General features: G+C 37.6%; 5 protein-coding genes across 7 annotated transcripts; 1 reads left to right on the top strand and 4 right to left on the bottom strand.

Annotated features, from left to right (window-relative positions):
- Positions 1-522: 522 nt before the first annotated feature.
- Positions 523-8,857, top strand: LOC123870597 (superoxide dismutase [Cu-Zn]). Its single transcript, XM_045913959.1, has 4 exons — positions 523-806; positions 1,490-1,540; positions 7,077-7,247; positions 7,803-8,857. The coding sequence occupies exons 1-4, from the start codon at positions 741-743 to the stop codon at positions 7,977-7,979; spliced, it is 465 nt and encodes a 154-aa protein (XP_045769915.1). The 5' UTR covers positions 523-740; the 3' UTR covers positions 7,980-8,857.
- On the bottom strand, positions 3,490-6,701 carry LOC123870592. 3 transcript variants are annotated; one of them, XM_045913948.1, is made up of 8 exons: positions 6,472-6,701; positions 6,267-6,376; positions 5,946-6,180; positions 5,323-5,391; positions 5,189-5,242; positions 5,049-5,102; positions 4,638-4,703; positions 3,490-4,165 (listed from the first exon to the last, which is right to left on the bottom strand). In XM_045913948.1, the coding sequence occupies exons 1-8, from the start codon at positions 6,535-6,537 to the stop codon at positions 3,998-4,000; spliced, it is 822 nt and encodes a 273-aa protein (XP_045769904.1). In that variant the 5' UTR covers positions 6,538-6,701; the 3' UTR covers positions 3,490-3,997. The 3 variants fall into 3 exon arrangements, with proteins under 3 accessions (XP_045769904.1, XP_045769905.1, XP_045769906.1); XM_045913949.1 differs by lacking the exon at positions 5,049-5,102 and having other exon boundaries at positions 5,323-5,397; positions 6,472-6,700; XM_045913950.1 differs by lacking the exons at positions 4,638-4,703; positions 5,049-5,102 and having other exon boundaries at positions 5,323-5,397; positions 6,472-6,699.
- Positions 8,858-9,477: 620 nt separating the features above from the next.
- On the bottom strand, positions 9,478-10,557 carry LOC123870589. Its single transcript, XM_045913946.1, has one exon. The coding sequence runs from the start codon at positions 10,503-10,505 to the stop codon at positions 9,483-9,485; it is 1,023 nt and encodes a 340-aa protein (XP_045769902.1). The 5' UTR covers positions 10,506-10,557; the 3' UTR covers positions 9,478-9,482.
- An 889-nt stretch (positions 10,558-11,446) lies between these two features.
- Positions 11,447-17,146, bottom strand: LOC123870594 (circadian clock-controlled protein daywake-like). The gene is made up of 5 exons (XM_045913955.1): positions 16,983-17,146; positions 16,068-16,287; positions 12,577-12,707; positions 12,043-12,198; positions 11,447-11,660 (listed from the first exon to the last, which is right to left on the bottom strand). The coding sequence occupies exons 1-5, from the start codon at positions 17,035-17,037 to the stop codon at positions 11,509-11,511; spliced, it is 714 nt and encodes a 237-aa protein (XP_045769911.1). The 5' UTR covers positions 17,038-17,146; the 3' UTR covers positions 11,447-11,508.
- Positions 17,147-17,686: 540 nt separating this feature from the next.
- LOC123870466 lies at positions 17,687-21,536 on the bottom strand. Its single transcript, XM_045913792.1, has 5 exons — positions 21,394-21,536; positions 20,819-21,038; positions 19,774-19,904; positions 19,145-19,297; positions 17,687-17,890 (listed from the first exon to the last, which is right to left on the bottom strand). The coding sequence occupies exons 1-5, from the start codon at positions 21,449-21,451 to the stop codon at positions 17,739-17,741; spliced, it is 714 nt and encodes a 237-aa protein (XP_045769748.1). The 5' UTR covers positions 21,452-21,536; the 3' UTR covers positions 17,687-17,738.
- Positions 21,537-22,936: the final 1,400 nt, after the last annotated feature.

Below are 22,936 nucleotides of genomic sequence, written 5' to 3'. Positions count from 1 at the left end.
GCTTTTAGTGTTGCGCATGTCATTTCCATAAAATCGCACGATCGAGCACAGTGTAAAGTCGATTAGTTACTAGCTTTATTTATTATTTTTCACTTAGAATTCAATGGCCGCACTAAACGATACGATATGATAATAAATTAGCAACTAGTTATGTAATTTGATATAATATGTAATTTGATTAACATAATGTAAAGCACGCATTTTCGTAAAGGATCTGTGGTAACTAAGTACCTACATAATAATATTATTGGTATGGTATCGGCTAAGCTCATCTATTAAATTTAATAAAGCAACTTTATAAATTGCTATTATCATCTATTATAGCAACGAAACTCATAAATTTCCCCCTTAATTGTCATTTTTTAAATAGATTCACTGGATTAGAAATTATAAATTTAAAATATGTCTCTTTTGAAAAATAAACACAATACATGGTTATTCAAAAATCGATGTTTCATTAATCGATTTCTCGACAGCATGGTACAATGGTACAAGCCTAAAAATACTTCGCTAAATGACATTGACATTTCTGTCATTGGTCACTGTAAAATTTCCTAGTAATTGCGATCCATAAATATTTAAATTTATTTTGTTTGCTTCACAGTTCACTTGAAAAAGTGTAGTGTAAGTTGTAGTTGCTATTTCCGAAGCTGTTCCGAAGCCTCTGCTGCATTCAGCTCACCTCCGCTTCGAACTTCATTGATCTTGCATCTTGTTTGTAAAAGTAAAAGCATTGCATAATGCCGGCTCGAGCGGTCTGCGTATTGAACGGCGACGTAAGCGGCACGGTGTTTTTCGACCAGAAGGTAATTTTTAAATCTTGATTATCTTAACCTCACTTAACCTTGTGAAGAATTCCTGACGTAATACAGTAGGTAATGCTTACCTCTGAATACATACCCGTTTCTTATCGTAGTATGTAATAATAACAAGTGCTATTCTTTCTAGAAGGTTCAAAGTAAGTAGGCAGGTACTTTGGTAGTTTTCCTGAATAACAGGATTTATAGAAGATGCTCTACTATGTTGTTAGCATGTATTGAAGTATACAGATATAAATTTAAAAACTATGGCTTATGATAACCTATTGTGAGAGATATTGAACTGTTTTCACAATGATGGCTGCATATTATAAAAGCAACTTATTATTTGCTACATTTTTTATGTTAGAAGCTATTACTGTAGAGAACCCCTGACCTACAAAATAGAAGGTGGATGTCTTAATAACTAGGCTATCATATCTTTCAGTTTTTAACCCCCGACCCAAAAAAGGGGTGTTATAAGTTTCACGTGTGTATGTCTGTGGCCTAGTAGCTCCTAAACTAATGAACCGATTTTTATTTAGTTTCTTTTGTTTGAAAGATGGCTTGATCGAGGGTGTTCTTAGCTATAATTCTAGAAAATCGGTTCTGCCGTTTGAAAGTTATCAGCTCTTAGTATTCTAGTTATTAAATTTTAATTTACTTAGTACTTAGTACTTTTTAATTTACAGGATGAGAAGTCTCCAGTGGTCCTGTCAGGAGAGGTCAAAGGTCTCACCAAGGTTAGTAGTAAAATGTTTTAAGTATTATATTATAGAAGTTATTGAATACAGTTCATTCACAGGTGACATTGTTCACATCACACACATTATGAACAAGAACATAAAAGGCTATATAAAAAGATTATCTATCTAGCAATATTCACAATGCTCTGAATAATCACTTACTTTAGACTTAAAGATTTAGTTGAATCAATTTATTACAGACTAACTGACGCCTGCGACTTTGTGTGGATTTATGTTTTTTAAAATCGCATAGGAACATTGATTTTCCGACATAAAAAGTAGCCTAGGTGTTAATCTATCTCCATTCCAAATTTCAGCCAAATTGGTTCTGTAGTTTTTGCGTGAAAGAGTAATAAAGATAGACACATACATACATACAAACTTTCGCCTTTATGATATTAGTGTGATTATTACATAATGACAAAGTGACGCCCGCAACTTGGTCTGTGTGGAATGAGGTTTTAAAAAATCCTCTGGGAATTTTTGATTTTCTGGGATCTTGCATCCCTATGACGTCTCCACTAAAAAAATTGGTTAAGCAGATGGCCCATAAAAAGGTAAACCAGACGGTCATACATTCGTATTTATAATACAATTATAAATCCTAGTGGAAAATAAAGAGCAATGATGCAACAGCTTGCCTTACTAACATTCCTTGTATGACCTTGCATTACAATGACTTGATTTTATTTTATAATTAATGTGTTGTTACTGTGTATATTTTAATCATTTACATACTATATACACAGTATCCCACGTGCCCACTTGTACATAAGATAATATTCTGTATTGTGGTTATATGTTTGGAAATAGATAAGATAGAGACTCGTCCTCACCTATGGTGCTGAAATGTGGACACTGACAAATGGCCTTGTTCACAAATTCAAAGTTGCTCAGCGAGCTATGGAGAGGGCTATGTTAGGAGTTTCCCTGAGGGATAAGATCCGAAATGAGGAGATCCGCAGGAGAACCAAGGTCACTGACATAGCCCAAACTATTAGCAAGCTGAAGTGGCAGTGGGCAGGCCATGCCTGTCGTAGAGGCGATGGCCGTTGGAGCCGGAAAGTCCTTGAGTGGAGACCGCGTTTGAGCAAACGTAGTGTGGGACGCCCTCCAGCACGATGGACCGACGATATAAAGCGGCTGGCGGGAAGTGGCTGGATGAGGAAGGCTGAGGACCGGGTGTGGTGGCGCTCTATAGGGAAGGCCTATGTCCAGCAGTGGACGTCCACAGGCTGATGATGATGATGATGATGATGAAGATAGAGACTGAAAATAGAGATAATTAAATAATGTAACAGCTAGTAATTTCATGGCTCCATTTCTTAAATCCGTCTTTTCTAAGGACCAAGCAACAGAAATCTTTTGTCAAACAGATTTGCTTAAGTTTCGACATTTATTCATCACAATACAGTACAATATCCATTTTACACCTTATGCTAAACAAGATACATGTCCTGAGCACTCTCTTGTTGTTTCTCTCAAGACTCTTAGCACATAATTCAAGGGTTTTCCTGGTATAGAGTCTTATTCATAAAAATTTATAGAAGCTTTATTAGCTTGTTATTTGCAAAGTTCTCAAAAACATTATTCATAAATGTTCAATAGTGCTATAATGCTCTATAAGTATTCAATAGCGGCTCCATAACATAGAACAGGCTGAACCCTACTATAAACCCTTATTAAAGAACAACATGGCCGCCGTCTTGTCTTCAGATGACAGCTGATAATAATTTGATTGAAGTGAAGTTCAGTACTACATAAACAGAAAAGGATTTTATTCTATGAATGTCCAGGTACTGTACCTAATACATACTTTTACCTAATAAGTACCTACATGATTTTTTTTTAAATAAGTTTAACAAAACCTATACATCTCCACGCTGGACAGACAGGCAGCATTAAGACTCCATGGCCCTGGGTCCTCCACTTTTTTTTTTTTTTAGTAAATGCAGACATATTTTTTCAGGTAACTTGTGATGCTAGACTTCGCATCATAGAAATTCTTGCCAGATGGCGAAGTAGTACCCATGACTCCTGTATCTTTAACGAGTCCACCCTTAAAGAGCGCTTTGAGCGAGGAAAGTTTAAGGGGTGACTCTTAGGAGATGCAGGGTACCGACTGGAAACATATCTCTTCATGCCCATACTTAGACCTCAGAATTCATGTGAAAAAAAGTTACAATCGTGCTCAAATTGCTACACGGAACTGTGTAGAACGTTGCTTTGGCGTATGGGAGCAACGGTTTCAAAACTTGTTGTATGGAGTCACTGTTCACATGCACAATGTATGTTATTTCAGAAAATGATAATAATGTCCATATTGCTCAGGAGAATGACTTTGCAAGCACAAACTAATGAGGCTGGAAGAGGAAGAGTAGGAAACAGTGATTTCCTGCGAGCATTTATTGATCAACATTTTAGCTAATAAATTAATTAAAAAAATATGTTATTTTAAAGCATTTTATATTTTTTTTCATAATATTCAATTTTTTTTTGTAACAACATTTCTTTCAAATCTAAATTTCGAGCTATCCGCTTTTCATTCGCCATTTGAGCACTGTGGAGCTCCCTCCTGCAATCGATTTCCACTCTTGCAATTGCATTTGCAGCAGTAGATGTCTGTAACATACAAAATATTAGGGTATAATATAGGTATTGAATTATACCCACTACTAGAGGATGCCCGAGACTTCGTCCGCGTGGATTTAGGTTTTTAAAGCTCCCGTGGGAACTGTTTGATTTTCCGGGATAAAAAGAAGCCTATGTCTGTCCCCGGGATATAAGCTGACCCTGTACCAAATTTCGTCAGAATCGGACAGACAGACAGATACACACTTTCGCATTTATAATATCCATAAATAATTTATAATTTTTTTTATTTTTTATTTTTTTTTTATTATAAGATTATTAAGATTATTTATGGATTTGTACAATAACGTAAAAAAATTGTGTACTTTGAAGTCAAAAGATGATTTATGATCGAATTTCCCATCAATTTTAGGTCTAGATGGATATAAAAGCACTAACTCTGAAACATTTCAAATTCAAAGGCTGCTGCCACTACCTTGATCCTTTTAAATATTTGTTTTACCTTGTACTCATTTTCATTTTTTCCAGTCTTCTTTTTTCTTAAACGGTTGGTCAGAGAAGACACAACCTAGAATAATATTACTTTTTAAAATCAACTCATTGGCATAGGAAAGACTTAGGTACATATTCAAATTGTTATCAAATACAAATTAATGAATACATGATAAAACCATCCTCATAGTATGTAAATTAATTACTGTAGTTGAGGTTTGGTTATTTATTGTTCTAATGTAATAATTTTTATGAGTGCTCAGTGGTAAAAAGGCTAAGAAGTGCCAACCAGTTGCCAAGTTCAGGGGATGGAAAAAGGAAGAAACCGGTTGCTAAGGAAAAAATTGTGGAGAAAGCTGCACCTGCAATTTTTGGTGAAGTTGATTCACCTGTAGGTACTTGGGCAGCATTCAATATTTACCTTGTTCTCCTTTTCTTTTTTCCGCTGGTCAGTCTCATTAGTTATAGGTAGGACCTGAAGCAATGAAAGTGTTTTAGGTGAAGTTGATGAACCTGTAGGTACTTGTGCAGCATTCGATATGAACTCATTATGATATTTACCTTGTCCTCATTTTCTTGATTTATTTTGCTCATCTCATGATTAGTAGGAGGTACCTGAAGCAATAAAAGTGTTATCAAATTGGGATGACTATCAAAATTCATTGATCAACCCATGTTGTTAAATATTAATTTACCTCTTGTGTAATTCCATCCTCCTGATGTACCTCCTGATGTTCATCTGGTGACAGCCTTCCAACCTTGACCTGAAATTATATTATTGATGAATTAATATGGAAATAATCACATAATATACTAATATCCTAATCAGAGTCAGAGGTTCAATCACACACACACACCTCCTAACTTTTCAGAGTTATGTGCATTTTAAATAATTAAATATCACTTGGTTTAACTGTAAGGAAACATCATGAGGAAACCTGCATGCTTGAGAGTTCTCCATAATGTCCTCAAAGGTGTGTGAAGTCTGCCCATGTGCACTTGGCCAGCGTGGTAGACTAAGCCAAACCCTTCTCACTCTGAGAGGAGACCCATGATTTACAGTGAGCCAGCAATGGGTTGATCATGATGATGATGATATATGGATGTAAGAGTACAGAATGAAACACTAGAAAACTATTTGATGGCAAATAACATCCTAGTTAAGTATTATGTACATGAACTAGCAACTAAGACAATAATAAAGATGTATAATATCTCTCACAACAACAAGACTTATACGTTACTTCATTCACATGAAACAACCCTTGTCACCAATGGGCAGATCATAAACCTACACAATATATTGTAAAACATTCACCTGATTGATTTGATCGGAATCAAATTCATTTGTGTCGATTACAAATTCATCGGAAAGCCATGTACTGGTGTCTTCAATCTTTAGAGGGTCCTGCTGTGGCGGTGGGCCGCCACCTGTAGCAATGATTTGCTTCCGCTCTAACGATTTTAATTGTTTTTCGTGCATCTTGATGATGCCCCATTGTGATTTTAGCTGTGGAAGGAAACGTTTGCTTCCCTTACACATACTGTTAAAACTGTGAACAATAATATTACGACATGTAGGTAATGTTTATTTACAAGTTTTAATGCATTGTATTGATTTTAACAAAACCATAGGTACCTATTTAACAAATCTGCCCACGCTGCCTGCTTTTTGGAATTAGTGTTAGTGTCCGTGTTTTTGTTTTCAATCACAGCCACCCTCTCCCTGACTAACTTCATTAATAAATTCTACGGAAAGAAATAAACACGTGAACATATTAAAAAAAGGAAGTACACGGAATACACACTTGTGTAGCTTGTAGAGAACTGCTGTAGGTACTAACCTTGTCTTCACTTAACCAATTCTCACTTCTTTCTCTCTTTTTAGCCACTTTTCTTCTTGTTTCCATTTTTAATTAAGCCTAAACAAAACTCCGAACGATAATAATTAATTACGGAAATGGAAAACAAATGTCAGTGTCAACTGTCAACTGTCACACATGCGTCACTAGAACCCAGTCTTTTTGCCATTTTGTCTATGAATTCATCAGAACGACAACATAATAAAGCGAAATTGCCTATAGCGAGAATTTAGTTGTGAGAGGTTGATTGAACCTTTATGAATAAAGAAATTTATGAAACGTTTAATAGGCCTAATGAGCATTTTAGCTAATGAACGTTTTAAACCTTCATTAAGGATTTTTTATGAACAAGACTGGCTTTACTAATATTATAAAGAGGTAAAGTTTGCAAGTTTGTTTGTACAGGGTAATATCTGGAACTACTGAACCGATTTTGAAAATTCTTTTACCAGTAGAAAGCTACATTATTCCCGAGTGACATAGGCTATATTTTATTTTCAAAAATTGTTATAAGCTACTCGTGTTAAACTAGGGCAGGTCACTAGTAACTATATGTATAATAATAATTAAAAAATTCTTTATTACAGGGCAAACATGGCTTCCACGTGCACGAATTTGGGGACAATACAAACGGCTGCACATCTGCAGGGGCACATTTCAACCCCCAGAAGCAGGATCATGGTGCCCCTGATGCGGCCATCCGTCATGTTGGTGATCTAGGCAACATTGAGGCTACCAGTGATAATGGAGTTATTAAGGTATGCTATATATATTCGCTTATATGTCACGTCAACCCCCCGAAATAGGAAAACCTAATTCCTAAGAAATGGTTTATTTTTGGCATAGGTTCCCAATTGAGGCACTGGGATCCTAAACCACAGCAGCTGGCTGTTTAAAAAATTATTAACTGCGAGTCATTAGCTTTTAAACTCAAACTGATAAAATAAATTTTTGACATACCTATCGTACATGGCCCAACAAGTGATCATGTTCTACGTTATTAGCACTATGCCAGAAACTACGCAAGTGCCAACAACAACTATTTTTTTACAATATTGGTTTCTTCATGCTCCTAAGTGCTGTTACTGTACAAAGTTTTGTCGCAATTGGAATAAGCTTTTTGAAAATCTGTGGGAACTCTGATTAAAAAGGTCTTTAACTATATGCATGCAAAAATTGCAACAAGTTGCAGTGTTATTGAAGGACAAACCAACAAATCAGCAAACAATCAATAGCCGTTTATAAATTCGAACGCGTGTGCTACATCTAAATTCTAAATGTATAAAACAAACATCCTTCTAATCCAATTTCAGGTATGCATCCAGGACTCTCAGATATCCCTGTGTGGGCCCAACAGCATCATCGGCCGTACATTGGTCGTCCACGCAGACCCTGATGACCTTGGCATCGGCGGCCATGAGCTCAGCAAGACCACGGGAAACGCTGGAGCGCGCATCGCTTGTGGAGTCATTGGATTGGCCAAGTCTTAGATTGCCAATGTTGGCCCCAATGTTTGCTATCTCTATGTTCAACAGTAACATATAACTGAGATGTTATAGTTCATTACTATTAAGAAAATGTTGCTTATTTGTTGTACACAATTTCTAAACTAAAATGACAAATTCAATAATGTCAGTTCTATCAATTTATTTTAAAGATGGTGTTCAACTAATAATAGTTTACATATATTTAATGTGTGCAAGTTGCATTAATCACTATTTTTAACATGAATGACCTATAAAAAATAAATCTACTTTCTATGGAAAGAAAAATTTAATCCCAAAAAAAATATAGAATCAAAGTATACTCAAATCTTTATCTAGAAAAGTGTTAAATCTGTTATATATAATATTATGTTACTGTTGAACAATTGGTATGTTAGCTGTCCCTTTTAAATTACTTGTATGTAAAAGAGATAGCTTATAGATATCACAAACATATTATTATAGCTTTACATTGTATGATGCATACTGAGTGAATTTTCCATCATAGGCAATGGCATAATAAAAGCATTCAATGAATATAGTATCTACTTTTTGTATCATTTATATTACTTATACTTTAATATATTGTGTGTAAAATCATAAGTTTGGTTTTTCAAGGGTCTTAACCATTATTGATGTACTATGAGTATGTGTATTTATCATAATAATGACTCAATAAGTTAATGCAAAAAAAGATTAAAATAAGTAAATTATATTTAAATCACCATTTTCTTCAAGTGCCTATGTTTAGCATTCCCAGTGTATTTCAAAGAGAAAATTATGTTATCTTGTTTTTTATATTGTAAGTACTTGGTTCAGGGCATAGTGGTATTGTAAAGTATCATATTGGCTACTGGTTTTTTTCAATAAACACTTAAAGTTTATTTTTGTTTTGTTTTATCTTTTGCTATGTAGGCATATTCATACAACATTGATGTTGGAGGAGTCATTGAATATTATGCACTCTAATTAACTTGATGAGGTTTTTCAACATTAAATAATTATGGAGCTTTTTTAAAATAATTTTTGTTTAAAAAAGCAAGCATACGAGCAGGCGGATCACCTGATGTTAAGTGATTACCGCTGCCCATGAACATTTCCAGTACCAGAGGAACTCCCAATGTGTTGCTGGCCTTTCAGCAATTTTCAGCTGGCGAACAAAATTGTGTAATCTCTTCTGCTCGAGTCTTTAATCTAAGTGCAGATCTAAAACCACTGCACTTGCTGTACTGAAATTAAGTTCATGATTTCGATTATTATTATTGAATACAGACTTGATTCCTTTCAATACAAAACTGTTAAAATTGAAGCCAAAATGTGTGATTTCAATCAAAACAGTATAATATTATTACAGTAAAGTTTCAACAGCTTACATTCAGGTTTTGTTCTTTGGAACAATTTTATATTGTGTAATTAGTTTTGTGAGTCAGATCTGAACAAAAATAGGTATGGCTTGGCTCACTGCTCAGATCTGCTAGTTTGGATTTAAAAATTAAACATTACATTTAGCTATGAATATTTTAATTGTCCCACAGAATATAACATATGTTTGTCAGGAGTAAAAAATATATTACAAGAAGCGTTCTGTGACTGAAACATCCTGGGGCTACTGACATTCCACTGCCACAGACTTTCTTCCACACTCTGAATGCTTATAGACGCCCAGTAGGATTCTAATTCTCTAGATTTAACATAATCAGCTAACAGTTTACAAGTATTGACTATAATGTTAGGTGTTATGAATCCTTTTACTATGAGAAGTGATATTCTTGATGTTTTAATAGGATTAATGCATTCTGGTTCACTATATGAGCTTATATAACCCTCTGTAGGAGATAAATCAGCATTGTGGGCCAACATACCAATCCATTCTACAATTTCATCAATATCTGAACCTTCTAATGCAGGTACTTCCTTAATAGTAGGTGTTAATTTTTGTACTATCAAATTGTGAGTGGAAACTTTATAACTTTTATCACAAAAGTACTTTGCTATTGAAGATGGACACACATTTTCTGCATCGGGCACCCAAGATATGTTAAAATCAAAGGATTTTAACTTTTCTAATGCTCTTTTTACTCTATCCATGTTTTTTAAGTTGTTCAAAAAGATTTTTACTTCCCAAAACTTGTGCGGACGTTTCGTTCCCTCTAAACCTAAGGTTTGGTAGATATTTTCTAGAATGTGAAGTGTTAAAATCCCGTCTGGAGTTACAGCGACACAGTTTTGTATGATACAGTTAGTATTCGTTGTTAAACAATATAATCTTCCTGCTTTAACAAAATTTTGAATGAAAACTGGATCTAGGAATTCTGTTAAGGGGCAATTTGTAACTTTATAGTAATCACTGTCCTCTAATAAAGCATCTTCGACGATTTGCGGCGTGTGCAGCTCATCGGGGCAGGTTATGACCGCACTTTTATAAAAATTGTTTAGTTCTACAACTTGCGCCACAGCGTCAAACGCTAAACATTTTTGATAAGTGGTCACTACTTTTGGCGGTGGAAAATTCCAAACTTCAGGGCAAAGCATTTTCAAATTATAAAGAAAATCTGGGAAAACCAGAACAACTCAAAACAACAACCTTTTGTTTCTGGTCGGTGACAACAACAGTGGAAAAATATGTCAGTGTCAAAATATGTCAAGTCTTTTTTTTTTTTTTCTCTCTCGTCTGGCTTTTACAATGATTAGCCAATGTCAAGTTTGTAGTTATTTGTAACAAGTTAGCTAAACTATACAAGTATGGACCCCGTCTGTGCCGCCGCTCACCGACATACGCACGGCACCCCCTTAGAGCGCTTTCCAGTCAGTTTTCAACAAAAAAAACACTCCAAAAAGTCACAACACGCGCGCCAGCAAACGCCACCACAGACAAAGTCCTGTCAAGTCTTGTAAGGCTTTTTTAACTGGCTTTACGGCTCTGGATTCTAGCATTTTTTTAACTAGCGCGGAAATTCAAAAAAAATGTCAGTATCTACGGCAGCCCCAAAATTAGTTTAACAAACCTGGAATAACCTATCTTGATACATCTTGATGATCTTGGTAGAAATGAAAATAAAGAGATTCTTAAGTTCCAAATATTCGGAATACCCATATTCCGAACTGTTACTAGTTTTAGGCCTGACATACGGATATTTTTTGAATATGCAGCACTTTCCCAGTCACTTTTCGTTTGTCATACCTACTTAAGATGAAAGGTATTGAAATTATCGTCACGAAGGGATTGACTAAATAATATTTTCAGTTGAGGTTCTTTAAAATGATATTACCTAAATTACTAATTGTTCGTGTTCTGGAGTGGAGACCGTGTACGAGTATTGGACGACGACGAGTGTGGGACGACCTCAACCCGTTGGACTGACGACGGGAAGTGGGTGGATGAGGAAGGAGGAGGATCGTGTACACGGCGCGCTCTTAGGGAAGGCCTTTGTCCAGCAGTGGACCCAAACAGGCTGATTGATTGAAATAACTTATTTACTTTATGCAATTTTTACTTTTATACCATGAATCCATTTGCAATCAACTATGAATGCCATTAAGTTACAACAAGTTCTGTAGCTGGCACAGCGATGTACAAAGCCTCGATCGCGTCCACCATGTCGGAGACTATAGCCTTAGCCACCGGCGGAGCCACCTCTTCCATCACGTCCTTCCACTGCTCATTTGCGAAGTCCAGGACTGGTTGACCTGAATTAACGAGAAATAGTGATTTAGACGTCTCCCGGGTCTTTTTTTTTCTACATGATCTTAGGTGATGCTGAGAAATTAGGAAATTCGTAGGGGAAGCCAGAGTAATAGACATAGCTCAGCGGGTTGCAAAGCTGAAGTGGAAATGGGCTGGGCTCATATTTACTTCGAAAAACCGATAGACTTTTGGTTCCCAAGATGCTAAAATTGCAAGTAGAGACCTCGCACCGGAAATCGTTGAAATCCCCAGTAGAAGACAGACGATGCCAATTGAGTCGCAGGAAACTGCAGGATCCAGGCGGTAAAATCCCTACAAGAGATCCATAACCAGCAATCGTCAATCGGTTGATATTCGTGATGAAACAAACTATCCTATACCTACCAAGGGCTTGGTTTCCGTTGAAAAGGTTCTGGAAGTCAAACTTGGCGCCAGTGAGAACCTTGAAGGTGTACCGCCACTTGCTGATGTGCCAATGCGGGAGGCCATCTTTGCCAGTCACGGTTCCCAAGTCGAGGGTCGCTTTGATTTTCACGTCACCTGCCAAAAAATAACATAATAGTCACTTACATTATTACTACGAATTTCTACAATGTCTTATACATACAGGGTTATATCTTTCTTTGAAAATTAAAAATAGAAATTATTTGTTCATGACATATTTTTTTTTAAATGTAACCACAAATTCACGGTCTTCAGATTTTTTCCTTTACTTGTGTTATAAGACCTACCCACCTACCAAATTTTATGATTCTAGGTCAACGGGAAGTACCCTATTGGTTTTCTTGACGACAGACGGACAGATGAACAGACAAACAGACAGACAACCAAGTGATCCTATAAGGGTTGAGTTTTTCCTTTTGCGGTACGGAACCCTCAAAATGAACCTGATGATTTAGGTATTATGTAGCTCCTCACGTATGTCAATAGAAAAGGGCCCGTCGCCCTGCACGGGCAGGATGAGCAGCTTGCCGTCCAGGTTGTACTTCCCCCTCAGCACCACGCTGCACTTCAGCGTCAGCAGCTGCTTCTGCTTCACTGCATCGTACCTGCAACCCGAAAACTTGGGATGATGCCTACTAAATAAATACATATCAAAAATTAGGGAACCGGCAGGATTCAAACCTGGGTCTTTCGGGTTTGCGCCCGACTCTCTGACGAGTTTCGATAGATTCAAATTTAAATTCAAAATATTTTTATTCAATTAGACTTTTAAAAGTACTTTTGAATCGTCAAGAGCATCTACCACTGGTTCGGAATGCCTTTCCTACCGAGAAGAACCAGCAAGAAACTCGGCGGTTGCTCGATGCAAAGTGTCGCTACTAGATGACATTAACAGTTGCTAATAGGTAATAATAAAATAGCGAGGCAAAGGAGCAGGCGGGTCATCTTAAGTGCCGCCGCCCTTTAATATTTGTACTTTGCAGCACCAGAAAAACCGCCTATGCGTTGCCGGCCTTCAGGAATTTGTTGGTCCGCCCCTTGAATAACCCCATGTTGTAATCTAGTGGGATCACCGCCGATGGGAGTTGATTCCACAGTTTGCGTGTGCGTGGAAAAAAGGATCTGGCACAACGGGCGGTCCAAGTGCACCAGGACCAGGCACCCAGGTGGTGAGGGTGAAATTGCTTGCGGTGGCGTGTGGTGCAGTTGTAGAAAAAAGAAGGTGGTATGAGGTCAAACAGCTCTTCAGAGCGCTCGCCATTGTAAAGGCGATAAAACACGCAAAGGGAGCTTACATCTCTGCGGCGGTGCTCAAGGTTTTCCAACGAGCCAGTCATATGTAGTGTACCTAATTGCTTAAACCTTCTGAAAGTTAGAAGTGAGTGCCTGGGATCGAGCCCCCGACTCTTATACTTATTTATTGAAATAGTTATAGTAGATTTTAGTAGAATCGTACTCTCAACTACTACTCTTAAGTACCTGCCTAGTGCCTACAACATAGAGCAAGGTCAAACAACCTATTTACTGGTAAGTGGTATATCCCCTATTCATTAGTCAATATTTACGGTAGCTCAGCTAATATTTAACTTCGTCATGCAGTATTTATGTTTGTTCGTTCTCTATTTATACTTAATCTATGGAACAAGTGCATTGGTTGTTTTTAATGAACGAGTTAAGGCGCTGCAGACTTCAGACAAGACAATCGTAGAGCAGTTGTAGATATAAATTATGTGTAGGTAGGTGTCAAATAACTTATAACTGAGGAAATAATTTGACGTATTGACAGATATCATATTATACTCGTACTGTCAAACCCTCAAAATTTCTCAGATAAAATGGTCTAAGATACCGCTATACAACGATCTTCAACGAGCTGGTTAATGGATGAATCATATTTTATATTCAATTTAACATGTCAATAAATATTATATTGCATATGGGTTGCCTAAAAATTTCAGTCCAGGATAATATTATGACTAATTAATAATTAAATGATTTTTTTTAACATTTCACCGGTTTGGTTAATAGACTACCAATAAAGTATAGAATTATATAATAAAGTATAGGATTATACTAAAAATTTGACGATTAAAAAGTCGGTCCTAAATGAAATGTTTAAAATACGTGAAAAATTGTAATTTCGTTATGCAAAAGGAAAATGTTCGCTAAATGACCCACGCTGAAACTATTACCTCGTGTAGGTGATTAGTATAATTACTATTAATAGCCTTGTTAGGATATTAAAAATGTCATTTACTTAATTACATTGGTGAAGGTACCTACCTACTTATTAAGTTATATAAGTTAGTTATTATTATTATTATAGGTACTAGGTATTAACGTGTATGAGATTGATTGCCATATAATGCGTCCGAACTAAGAATAGGAAAGCCATAATATTGTCCTCTTCCTGTCAACTGTTACTTGAAAATTAGTGAAATTACGATTTGTATAGTTTCTAGTATATTCTGTTAAAATATTTTTTCATTTTAATTTTAAGTAAACCTAGTAAGATTAAGTATTATAATAATTTTGTTAACGCTGTTGATTACGATTGAATAAATAAAATAAAAATATATTACAATTTAAGACCTTAACAACTTAATTACTGTACCCATTCAAAGTAAGTACCTAACAAATAATAACATTTTATTAAGTGTTTCCTGCATAATTTTTTTTTAGGTACTTCGTTTTAACCCACTGCACCTACCTACTAGGTATTTTTTGTTTACTTTACATAGTAAAGACTTAAACGCGTGTAGAGCTACTAACGCTCAACTTTTTATCATGGGTTAGTAATAATTATTTTAAGGTGGATGCGACGGGTCTGTCCGCGAAATTCAAATTTAATGGTTTTTCGCAACTTGTAAACTAATACGATAGCGTAGGCTTCTATAAATGGCATTTTAAATGCGACAATGGCAGTATCATCCTCACAGATTTACCTATATAAAAATTTTTACTTGAAAGGGTTCAATTTAAGAAATTAGCTCTAGTATCGACTAATTCTCACAAATTAGTCGATACTAAGCTAAGTTCTTGAATTAGTATCGACTAATTCTCACAAATTATTTATTTAATAAAATAAAAACACGACTGCTCTCCTAAAAATTAAAAATAAATAAACCGTAAAGTAAATGTAGGTTATATGCTTGATTTGGTTGTTATTATAGGAAACTTTTAGCTTGTATAGGGAAAACCTTGAAAATATTTTTTTTAATTCATTTTTTTTTAATTCTTTGTAGGGTTTCGTACCCGAAGAGTGCCAAGGGGACCCTTTTAAGCCTCCGCTGTTCGCCCGTCCGTCTGTCTGTCAGCGGGCTGTATCTCGTAAAACGTAATAGGTAGAGAGTAGAAATTTTCACAGAATGTGTATTTCTATTGCCGCTATAATAAAAATAGTAAAAATTTAATTATGGCCTCCATGAAAATTAAAAGATGTTATTTCTCTTGTACGATGGTACGCAATCCACCGTGTGCGAGTTCAACCGCACTTGACCGATTTTTTATTATTGTTGTTATAGCGGCAATATAAAATATACACTCTGTGGCAACTCTTTACCTACTACGCTAACGAGATACAGACCACTGACAAACAAACAGACGGATGGACAGCGGAGGCTTCGTAATAGGGTCCTGTTGGCACCTTTCGGACACGGAACCATAAAAAGCATGTAAAAAATAAAAATCATCATCATCATCATCATTATCAGCCTGTGAACGTCCACTGTTGGACATAGGCCTTCCCTAAAGAGTGCCACCACACCCGGTCCTCAGCCTTTCTCATCCAGCCACTTTATATCGTCAGTTCATCGTGCTGGAGGGCGTCCCACACTACGCTTGCTTATACGCGGTCTCCACTCAAGAACTTCCCAGTTCCAACGGCCATTGCCTCTACGACAGGCATGGCCACCTCACTGCCACTTCAGCTTGCTAATAGTTTGGGCTATTATAAAAATACTCACTTTATACTTTCTAAGGTGCAATCCTTAATGCCAGTAAGAGTGGAGTCTCTAAAGGCGAGCTTGAGGCCGGCGTGATCGCTCTTGATGAGAGGGATCTTCAGAGGGTCCAGCGTTTTGATGCCCAGCTCAGGAATGCCGTGCGCCATCGCGATTATCGCGGCCTTTGCTGACGAGGCCAAGCAGACGGAGTCGCCGGCCTTGCATGGTGTTATGAAGGACGCTAAGTGTAACAAGTTGAATTAAAAAAAATAATAATCTCTCGCACGCCTGAGGGTTTCGTGCCGTTGTACAAGAATTACCCTATTTTATGTTTTTTAATTTTTATTGTTATAGAAAAACCTACACATTCTATGTAAAATTTCAAATACTTTTAATCACTGTTTTATTTTCTTCCGTAGTCATCAAGCAACTTATCGTGACAATGATTGCAGTTAGCCATTTTAAGGTAGAGAACTGTAATTCGGATGTTAATACATGCGGATAATAGTACATTAGGTACAGTCCAGGCCTGAAATAAAGCAATTACCGGTTTGTGATGTAACCACAAATTCACGGTTTGTCGGATTTTTTCATTTACTTGTGTTATAGGACCTACCTATCTGCCTAATTTCATGATTCTAGATCAGCAGGTAGTAAGTACCCTATAAGTTTTCTTGACAGACACAACAGACGGACAAACAAACTAACTATAAGGGTTCCGATTTTCCTCTTGAGGTACGGAAGTCGGAACCCTAACAAAATAGTAATAAATCAGAATATTAATAAAATCGTGCAGATAGTAATGAGCCCATTACATTCCTCTGTAATGGGGACTCCATTACAGAGGGGGAATTGCTCCATTACATTTATTCTGTAAAGAAGCAATTTCCGAACAAGTGTGAGTAAAATGATTAAATCATATAGAAAAAATCTTACCAGATGCAGAATGAGTAGCGAGGACTAAACAAAATAAGGATAAAATTCGCAACATTTTAACTGGTTTTACAAAAAAAATAACATAAAATACTATAAGTATAAGATATAAAGATTGTAAGAGGAAGGCCGCGCAAGGATGTGGCGGCGGTAGTGAGAAGTTATGATCTATTCGCTTACTTATATGGGCCAACAAAACTGCTGATGTCATAATCTACTGCTAAAAATGTCACTTTTCGGTCCGTGAATTTGTAAAATTAATATTCAGCATAAGGCCCGACGTGCTCGCGTCCTCGTGCTCGACGTGCAGGGGGTCCAGAGTCCGCATGCCCAGCGATGGGACCTCCTGCGCCATCACTACCACGGCCTTTAGCGCCGACCTCTTGAGGCATGCCCTGTCCTGCGCGCGGCATGGCTCGATGAAGGAAGCTGTGGACAACAAAGTGGAGATAGCCTAGAACGTCCGGCTTTTAATCGGAAGTCGAGGGTTCAATCCCGGGCACGCACCTCTAACTTTTCAGAGCTGTATACATTTCGAATCATCACTTGCTTTAACGGTGAAGGAAAAAATCGTGAGGAAGGAAAACTGCAAGTTCTATGGGGAACTCTGAGGCATGCAGGTTTGTTCCTAAAGGTAAAAACGGAAAATTGAATAAAATACATCGATGAATTAAATATATTTTTATTTATTAATGATCTGTATTTTCTACTACATCAGGGTATAGTTCAAAAGCGAGGATCGGGTTTCCTGACGTATTTTTAATCCAAAGCGAGTTGTCTGATGGGCACGTGTTGGAAGAGCTTGGCGATCTCCGCCACGACGTGGGAGGTGATGGCCTTCACGATGGGCGGCGCCGCTTCCACGTATACCTGGTGCCAGTTCTCGTTCGCGATCCGGTGGGTCCTATTAGCTGAAAGAGAAAAGATCATGTCATCAAGGTTTTATTGGTTCCCAGTCTCTGATGCCTTGGACTCCTAGTGAAGGGGAGAGGATCGTGTTGTAAGACCATTTCTTTAGGAAGTGTCATAAGTACTAATCATTCGATGATAAAACGGCCTCAAGTGTTTTATTGGCTTTTCAAATTGGTTTTTACGCCAAACCGACGACAAATAATAGACAGAGATATTAGTTTCTAGAATATGTCTGCAAAATTTCATGGACTTTGGATGCTTAATATTCAAATGAAATTGGAACTACAATTGTATGAAGCGAGTGACGGAGAGAGCCCTGTTAAGTTATTACAACTAGGTCAATCAGTGCTTTTATGCGTGCACGTCCGCGCCACTGGTAGCGATATCTTAATTCCATGAACCTAACTTATTAATAAGGGATTACTTATCGATAAAAACATTCCAACAAAATGTTATTGCGCTCGTAATAATGAAAATGGGAAACTTATTATTTCTGGCATGAGATTATACGTCCGGACTCCTGCTCGGAGCGCCATCGAGATTAGGGGTGTCAACCGTCCTGAAGTTTGACCTAGTAATTGTCGCTCAAAACGTTCCAAGAAAATGAGTATACTTATGAAAATCCAATCCAATGAAAATCCAATGTAAATATTTTTTATTTCTTCCTGTGTGAAATTCCATAGGTAGGTATAGTTCGCGACAGGTCGAGATGGCAATTTAAGAGGGCGCAGTTCTGTTTACTGTAACTGGAGTGTTTTATTTGCAATATATTGTGAATTTTAAAAATATAGGATTTTTTTCATTTATTTCGCAGTTTTTTATTGTATCTTATCAGTAGGTAATCATCAGTATTATCACCTGTCTTCGTTTTCAACCCCCGACCCAAAAAGAGGGGTGTTATAAGTTTGACGTGTGTATCTGTGTATCTGTCTGTGGCATCGTAGCTCCTAAACTAATGAACCGATTTTAATTTAGTTTTTTTTTGTTTGAAAGGTGGCTTGATCGAGAGTGTTCTTACTTCTTAGCTACCTATAATCCAAGAAAATTGGTTCAGCCGTTTGAAAGTTATCAGCTCTTTTCTAGTTATTACTGTAACCTTCACTTATCGGGGGAGTTATAAATTTTTAATTTACACTTGTTGCTTGCGTTCTGGTAACGCCCTGTTACCAGACCTCCCATTCTGACTCCCGAATTCTATCAATGTGTGTTATGTATGAGGCACACAAGAGAACATAATCATGTTTTTAACTCACAAAACTTCTCGCGGCCCTCGAACATATTCTGGAACTGGTAGTGGACGGGTTCCGTGGCGTCGGAGTGGTGCTCCCAGCTGTCCACCGTCCAGTACCGCTCGCCGTTATACGACCGCTCGCCCATTTGCATTACCACTGTTTCCATGATTTCTGCTATAACAATAATTACAAATGAAATTGAATAATCAGTATAGAAAACAGCTATACTCACGTATACGTATTTAGTTGTCTAAACCAGTGTGGCGGTCTCCACATACGCAAGCAAATAGCACTTTTCACTCATTCGAAGAAATCAATCAACAAATCACTGGGTACGGACCCAAGCCTGACTACTTACGACGCTCTCACTAGATGGCAGCACGAGTACCTTAAAGCTGAAGTACAAGAACACGCGAATCTGAATCACACTCACAAAGTTGTCTGAGATCTGCACTAACTATATATCTACAAGCAGCTTCTATACAACATTTGGCCCAGCTTGCGCCCCGAGCACAACACCGCTCGGAGGGGAAATTTTCCTATTGCTACGGACACAGCTCCCGTACACCAGGGAACCTCATTCTGGGAGGTGACCCCTTCTCCTGTAGTGGGTCAGTGATGGGTTGGTGATGATGATGACGAATACTCACACAGCGTAATTTTATATTTTCCTTTTCCCATAGCTTCCACGAAGAGCAGCTTTCCCCCGATGTAGTAGTCGCCGACCAGCTCCAGGTTTGGGCAGCGGAGGGTAACGAAAGTTTCATTACTTTTAGTGCGCCTGAAAGAAAAACGTTATCTACATCTCTACGTAGTATAAAACAAAGTCGCTTCCCGCCATCTGTCCCTCTTTACGCTTCAACGGATTAATGTGGATTTCATCAATAGATAGAGTGATTCAAAAGGAAGGTTTATAGTTTTATAAGTTCCTATATACCTACTTAATAGAACCTTCAAAAGAAGAGTGAATAAGCATTTTTTGGGTAACCGCGCCCCACACTAGGCTGCATCATATTCTCATGCTTAGTATGTTTGCAGTCAAGCGCAAGCCCATGTACTTATTTATTTTATTTATTTACTTACTTATAAAAATGTTTAAAAGTTTTAGTACAAATACGGTGTAAACATAAACTCGGTTGAGTTTTTCCGTAGACCATCGTAGTGCCGTCGACATAGGGCACACTATTATGAAATAACAATTCTAGATTAATTAGTTAACCTAGTTATAAAAATTAAAAAAGTATTGTTTTTTTTTAATTCTTTATTTATAGGCTTTTACATAAGTATTGTTTTGTGCCAATAATTTATAGCAAGTACCTACTAATAAACTACGGACGGACGGACACGCGGTTGGTCATGGCGAAACTGTAAGGGTACCTTGTTTGCTACGAAACCTTAAACAAAACTATAACAAGTGCGTAACAACCTTAAACAAAACTATATCGCATTCGCATACAAAGGGTTCCGTACAAAAGACATATTTTTTTCCATGGCGGAAATTTTAAATTTTTGTTATTTGTAATTATAGCGGCAATATTTGTTCTAGTAGCGACACATTCTGTGAAAATTTCAACTCTAGCTATTACGGTTCACGAGATACAACCCGCTGACAGACGTATGGATGGACGAACTGTCAGCAGAGGCATAGAGTCCCGTTGACACACTTCGGGACCCCGAGAAATGATAATGACGCACCCGATATCCAACACTTTGCAGTGCTTCAGGCCCTTGACCACAGTCTTGCTGAGATGCAGGATATGGCCCGACGTGCTCGCGTCCACGTGTTCGACGTGCAGGGGGTCCAGGGGCCGTATGCCTAGCGATGGGACCCCCTGCGCCACCACACCCACGGCCTTTTGCGCCGACCTCTTGAGGCAGGCCCTGTCCTGCGCGTGACATGGCTCGATGAACGAAGCTGTGGACAGCAAACTGGTGATAACCTAATGGTAATAACGTCCGCCTCCTACCTCCACCTGATATTAAGAGATTACCGGCGCCCACGAAAACCAGAGCAGCACCAGAGGAACCGCCAATGCATTGCCGACCTTTCAGGAATTTGTTGGTCCGCTCCTTGAGTAACTCCATGTTGTATTCTAATGGGAACACCGCAGAAGAGAGTTGATTCCACAGTTTGCATGTGCGTGGAAAAAAGTATCTGGCATAACGGGCGGTCGATGTGCACCAGGCAGCCAGGTGGTGAGGGTGACATTGCAGTGGCGTGCGGTGCGGTTGTAGACAAAGTTTGAATAAAGATGTAAATTGCTGCTTACCTAACTGACAGTTAACATAGGCGCTACTTAAGACACAAAAAAACACTAGCAACTTCATTTTTACGGTAGATACACAAACTAATGTGGAGATGGACGGACTAGAGATAGTAAAATATGCATTACAAACACCTTATAATATAACGTTGGCTTAGATAACTAATGTGTCTCTAACCGCAAGGTTTGTGATTGTGACCGCAACCTGAAGACTGGAGATCAACAGGCCTAGCGTGAAAGTTTTATTGCTAAGTATATAACTAGTTAGCCTACCTATTCCATAGCTATTATACTGATCGCGATCGATTTCCTGTTACCCGTGGAGGAGTTCCATCCTCTTATTCCAAAACTATTTATCAAATCCTTACCAAACTTACATGGTATCAATCTGATAGTACAACTATTATAAGGATAAAAGGATTATGAAAATCGGGGTTCAAAGACGGAGTTTTGAAGTAAAATCGATACAAAATAATATGATCCCGTATCCCGAAAAATTCCTATTTTTTTTTCGAAATACGTGATTTTAGGTCAACGGGAAGTACCCTATAGGTTTTCTTGACAGACACGACGGACGAACGGACGGACAGACAGACAGACACACATAGACAGACAGACAGACAACAAAGTGATCCGTTTTTTCTTTTGAGGTACGGAACCCTAATAAATAAACTATGCCTAAAGTTAAATTGTTTTAGAATTAAAGATGGCGAACAAGTTGAATGCAGAGCTCAGGAATGCGGTAGTGCTGTGACCTAATTATAACTATTGTCGATAAATTTCAACAATGTTTCAAGTTTATCATTTTACACTATTAACATAATGAAAACAATAAGATTATGATATTTACACATTTTTAATAATTATTTTATAAATCGAAATCAACTAAAAATCGTTAAAATTTAATCATCAGATTCAGAAATGACAGACATAGTTGTATCGGTGTCACTATCCTCACCATCGCTGACCTCAATTACGAACCATCTTTTTGCCAATAATTTTCTTGGAACATCATTTTCAAATAAATAATTATGTATCCAGGCAACGTCCATCTTGACAGCTTGACATTTTTCAATTGACATAATATTATGAACCTAACGGTCTGTTACAAAGTAACAAAAAAACTAGAAAAGAGCTGATAACTTTTAAACGGCTGAACAATTTTTTTTTAGATTATAGCTAAGAACACTTTCGATCAAGCCACCTTTCAAACAAAAAAAAAAAACTAAATTAAAATCGGTTCATTTGTTTAGGCGCTACGATGACACAGACAGGTACACAGATACACACGTCAAACTTATAACACCCCTCTTTTGAGTCGGGTGAATAACACGGGGCTGAACTCAAGTATAACCGCGTTACACGGTAAGCGTACGTTCGATAGCGACAGCACAACACTACAACTGCCCTACATGAGACGAGGCGGGGGGAGATGCTCCCGCCCTTTACCTCAGGCCCCGACCGCATTCAACTCGTACGCTATCTGTATCATACTCATAATCTTATCTATTTTCCTACGTTCACAAAGTTGGTATAATTAGGTTTTGTT

The sequence above is a fragment of the Maniola jurtina genome, chromosome 12 (genome assembly GCF_905333055.1).
Source record: "Maniola jurtina chromosome 12, ilManJurt1.1, whole genome shotgun sequence".
Lineage (NCBI taxonomy): Eukaryota > Metazoa > Arthropoda > Insecta > Lepidoptera > Nymphalidae > Maniola > Maniola jurtina.
Note: the sequence above shows the minus strand (reverse complement) of the source record. Positions and strands in the feature narration are given on the sequence as shown.

Bases quoted from the DNA above. Each gene is read 5' to 3' on its own strand.
- LOC123870597 (XM_045913959.1), top strand. From the start codon at position 741: ATGCCGGCTCGAGCGGTCTGCGTATTGAACGGCGACGTAAGCGGCACG. The intron at 807-1,489 runs GTAATTTTTAAA...TTTAATTTACAG, and splicing joins CGGTGTTTTTCGACCAGAAG to GATGAGAAGTCTCCAGTGGT. The intron at 1,541-7,076 runs GTTAGTAGTAAA...TCTTTATTACAG, and splicing joins AGGTCAAAGGTCTCACCAAG to GGCAAACATGGCTTCCACGT.
- LOC123870592 (XM_045913948.1), bottom strand. From the start codon at position 6,537: ATGGAAACAAGAAGAAAAGTGGCTAAAAAGAGAGAAAGAAGTGAGAAT. The intron at 4,704-5,048 runs GTAAATATTGAA...ATATTATTCTAG, and splicing joins AAAAAGAAAAGGAGAACAAG to GTTGTGTCTTCTCTGACCAA. The intron at 4,166-4,637 runs GTAAAACAAATA...TGTATGTTACAG, and splicing joins AAAATGAAAATGAGTACAAG to ACATCTACTGCTGCAAATGC.
- LOC123870589 (XM_045913946.1), bottom strand. From the start codon at position 10,505: ATGCTTTGCCCTGAAGTTTGGAATTTTCCACCGCCAAAAGTAGTGACC.
- LOC123870594 (XM_045913955.1), bottom strand. From the start codon at position 17,037: ATGTTGCGAATTTTATCCTTATTTTGTTTAGTCCTCGCTACTCATTCT. The intron at 16,288-16,982 runs GTAAGATTTTTT...TGTTACACTTAG, and splicing joins CGCTACTCATTCTGCATCTG to CGTCCTTCATAACACCATGC. The intron at 12,199-12,576 runs GTGAGGAGCTAC...ATTTTTTGGCAG, and splicing joins GCCCTTTTCTATTGACATAC to GTGACGTGAAAATCAAAGCG.
- LOC123870466 (XM_045913792.1), bottom strand. From the start codon at position 21,451: ATGAAGTTGCTAGTGTTTTTTTGTGTCTTAAGTAGCGCCTATGTTAAC. The intron at 19,298-19,773 runs GTGAGTATTCGT...TTATTGTTATAG, and splicing joins AAAATATAAAATTACGCTGT to CAGAAATCATGGAAACAGTG. The intron at 17,891-19,144 runs GTGAGTTAAAAA...TTTCTCTTTCAG, and splicing joins CGAGGGCCGCGAGAAGTTTT to CTAATAGGACCCACCGGATC.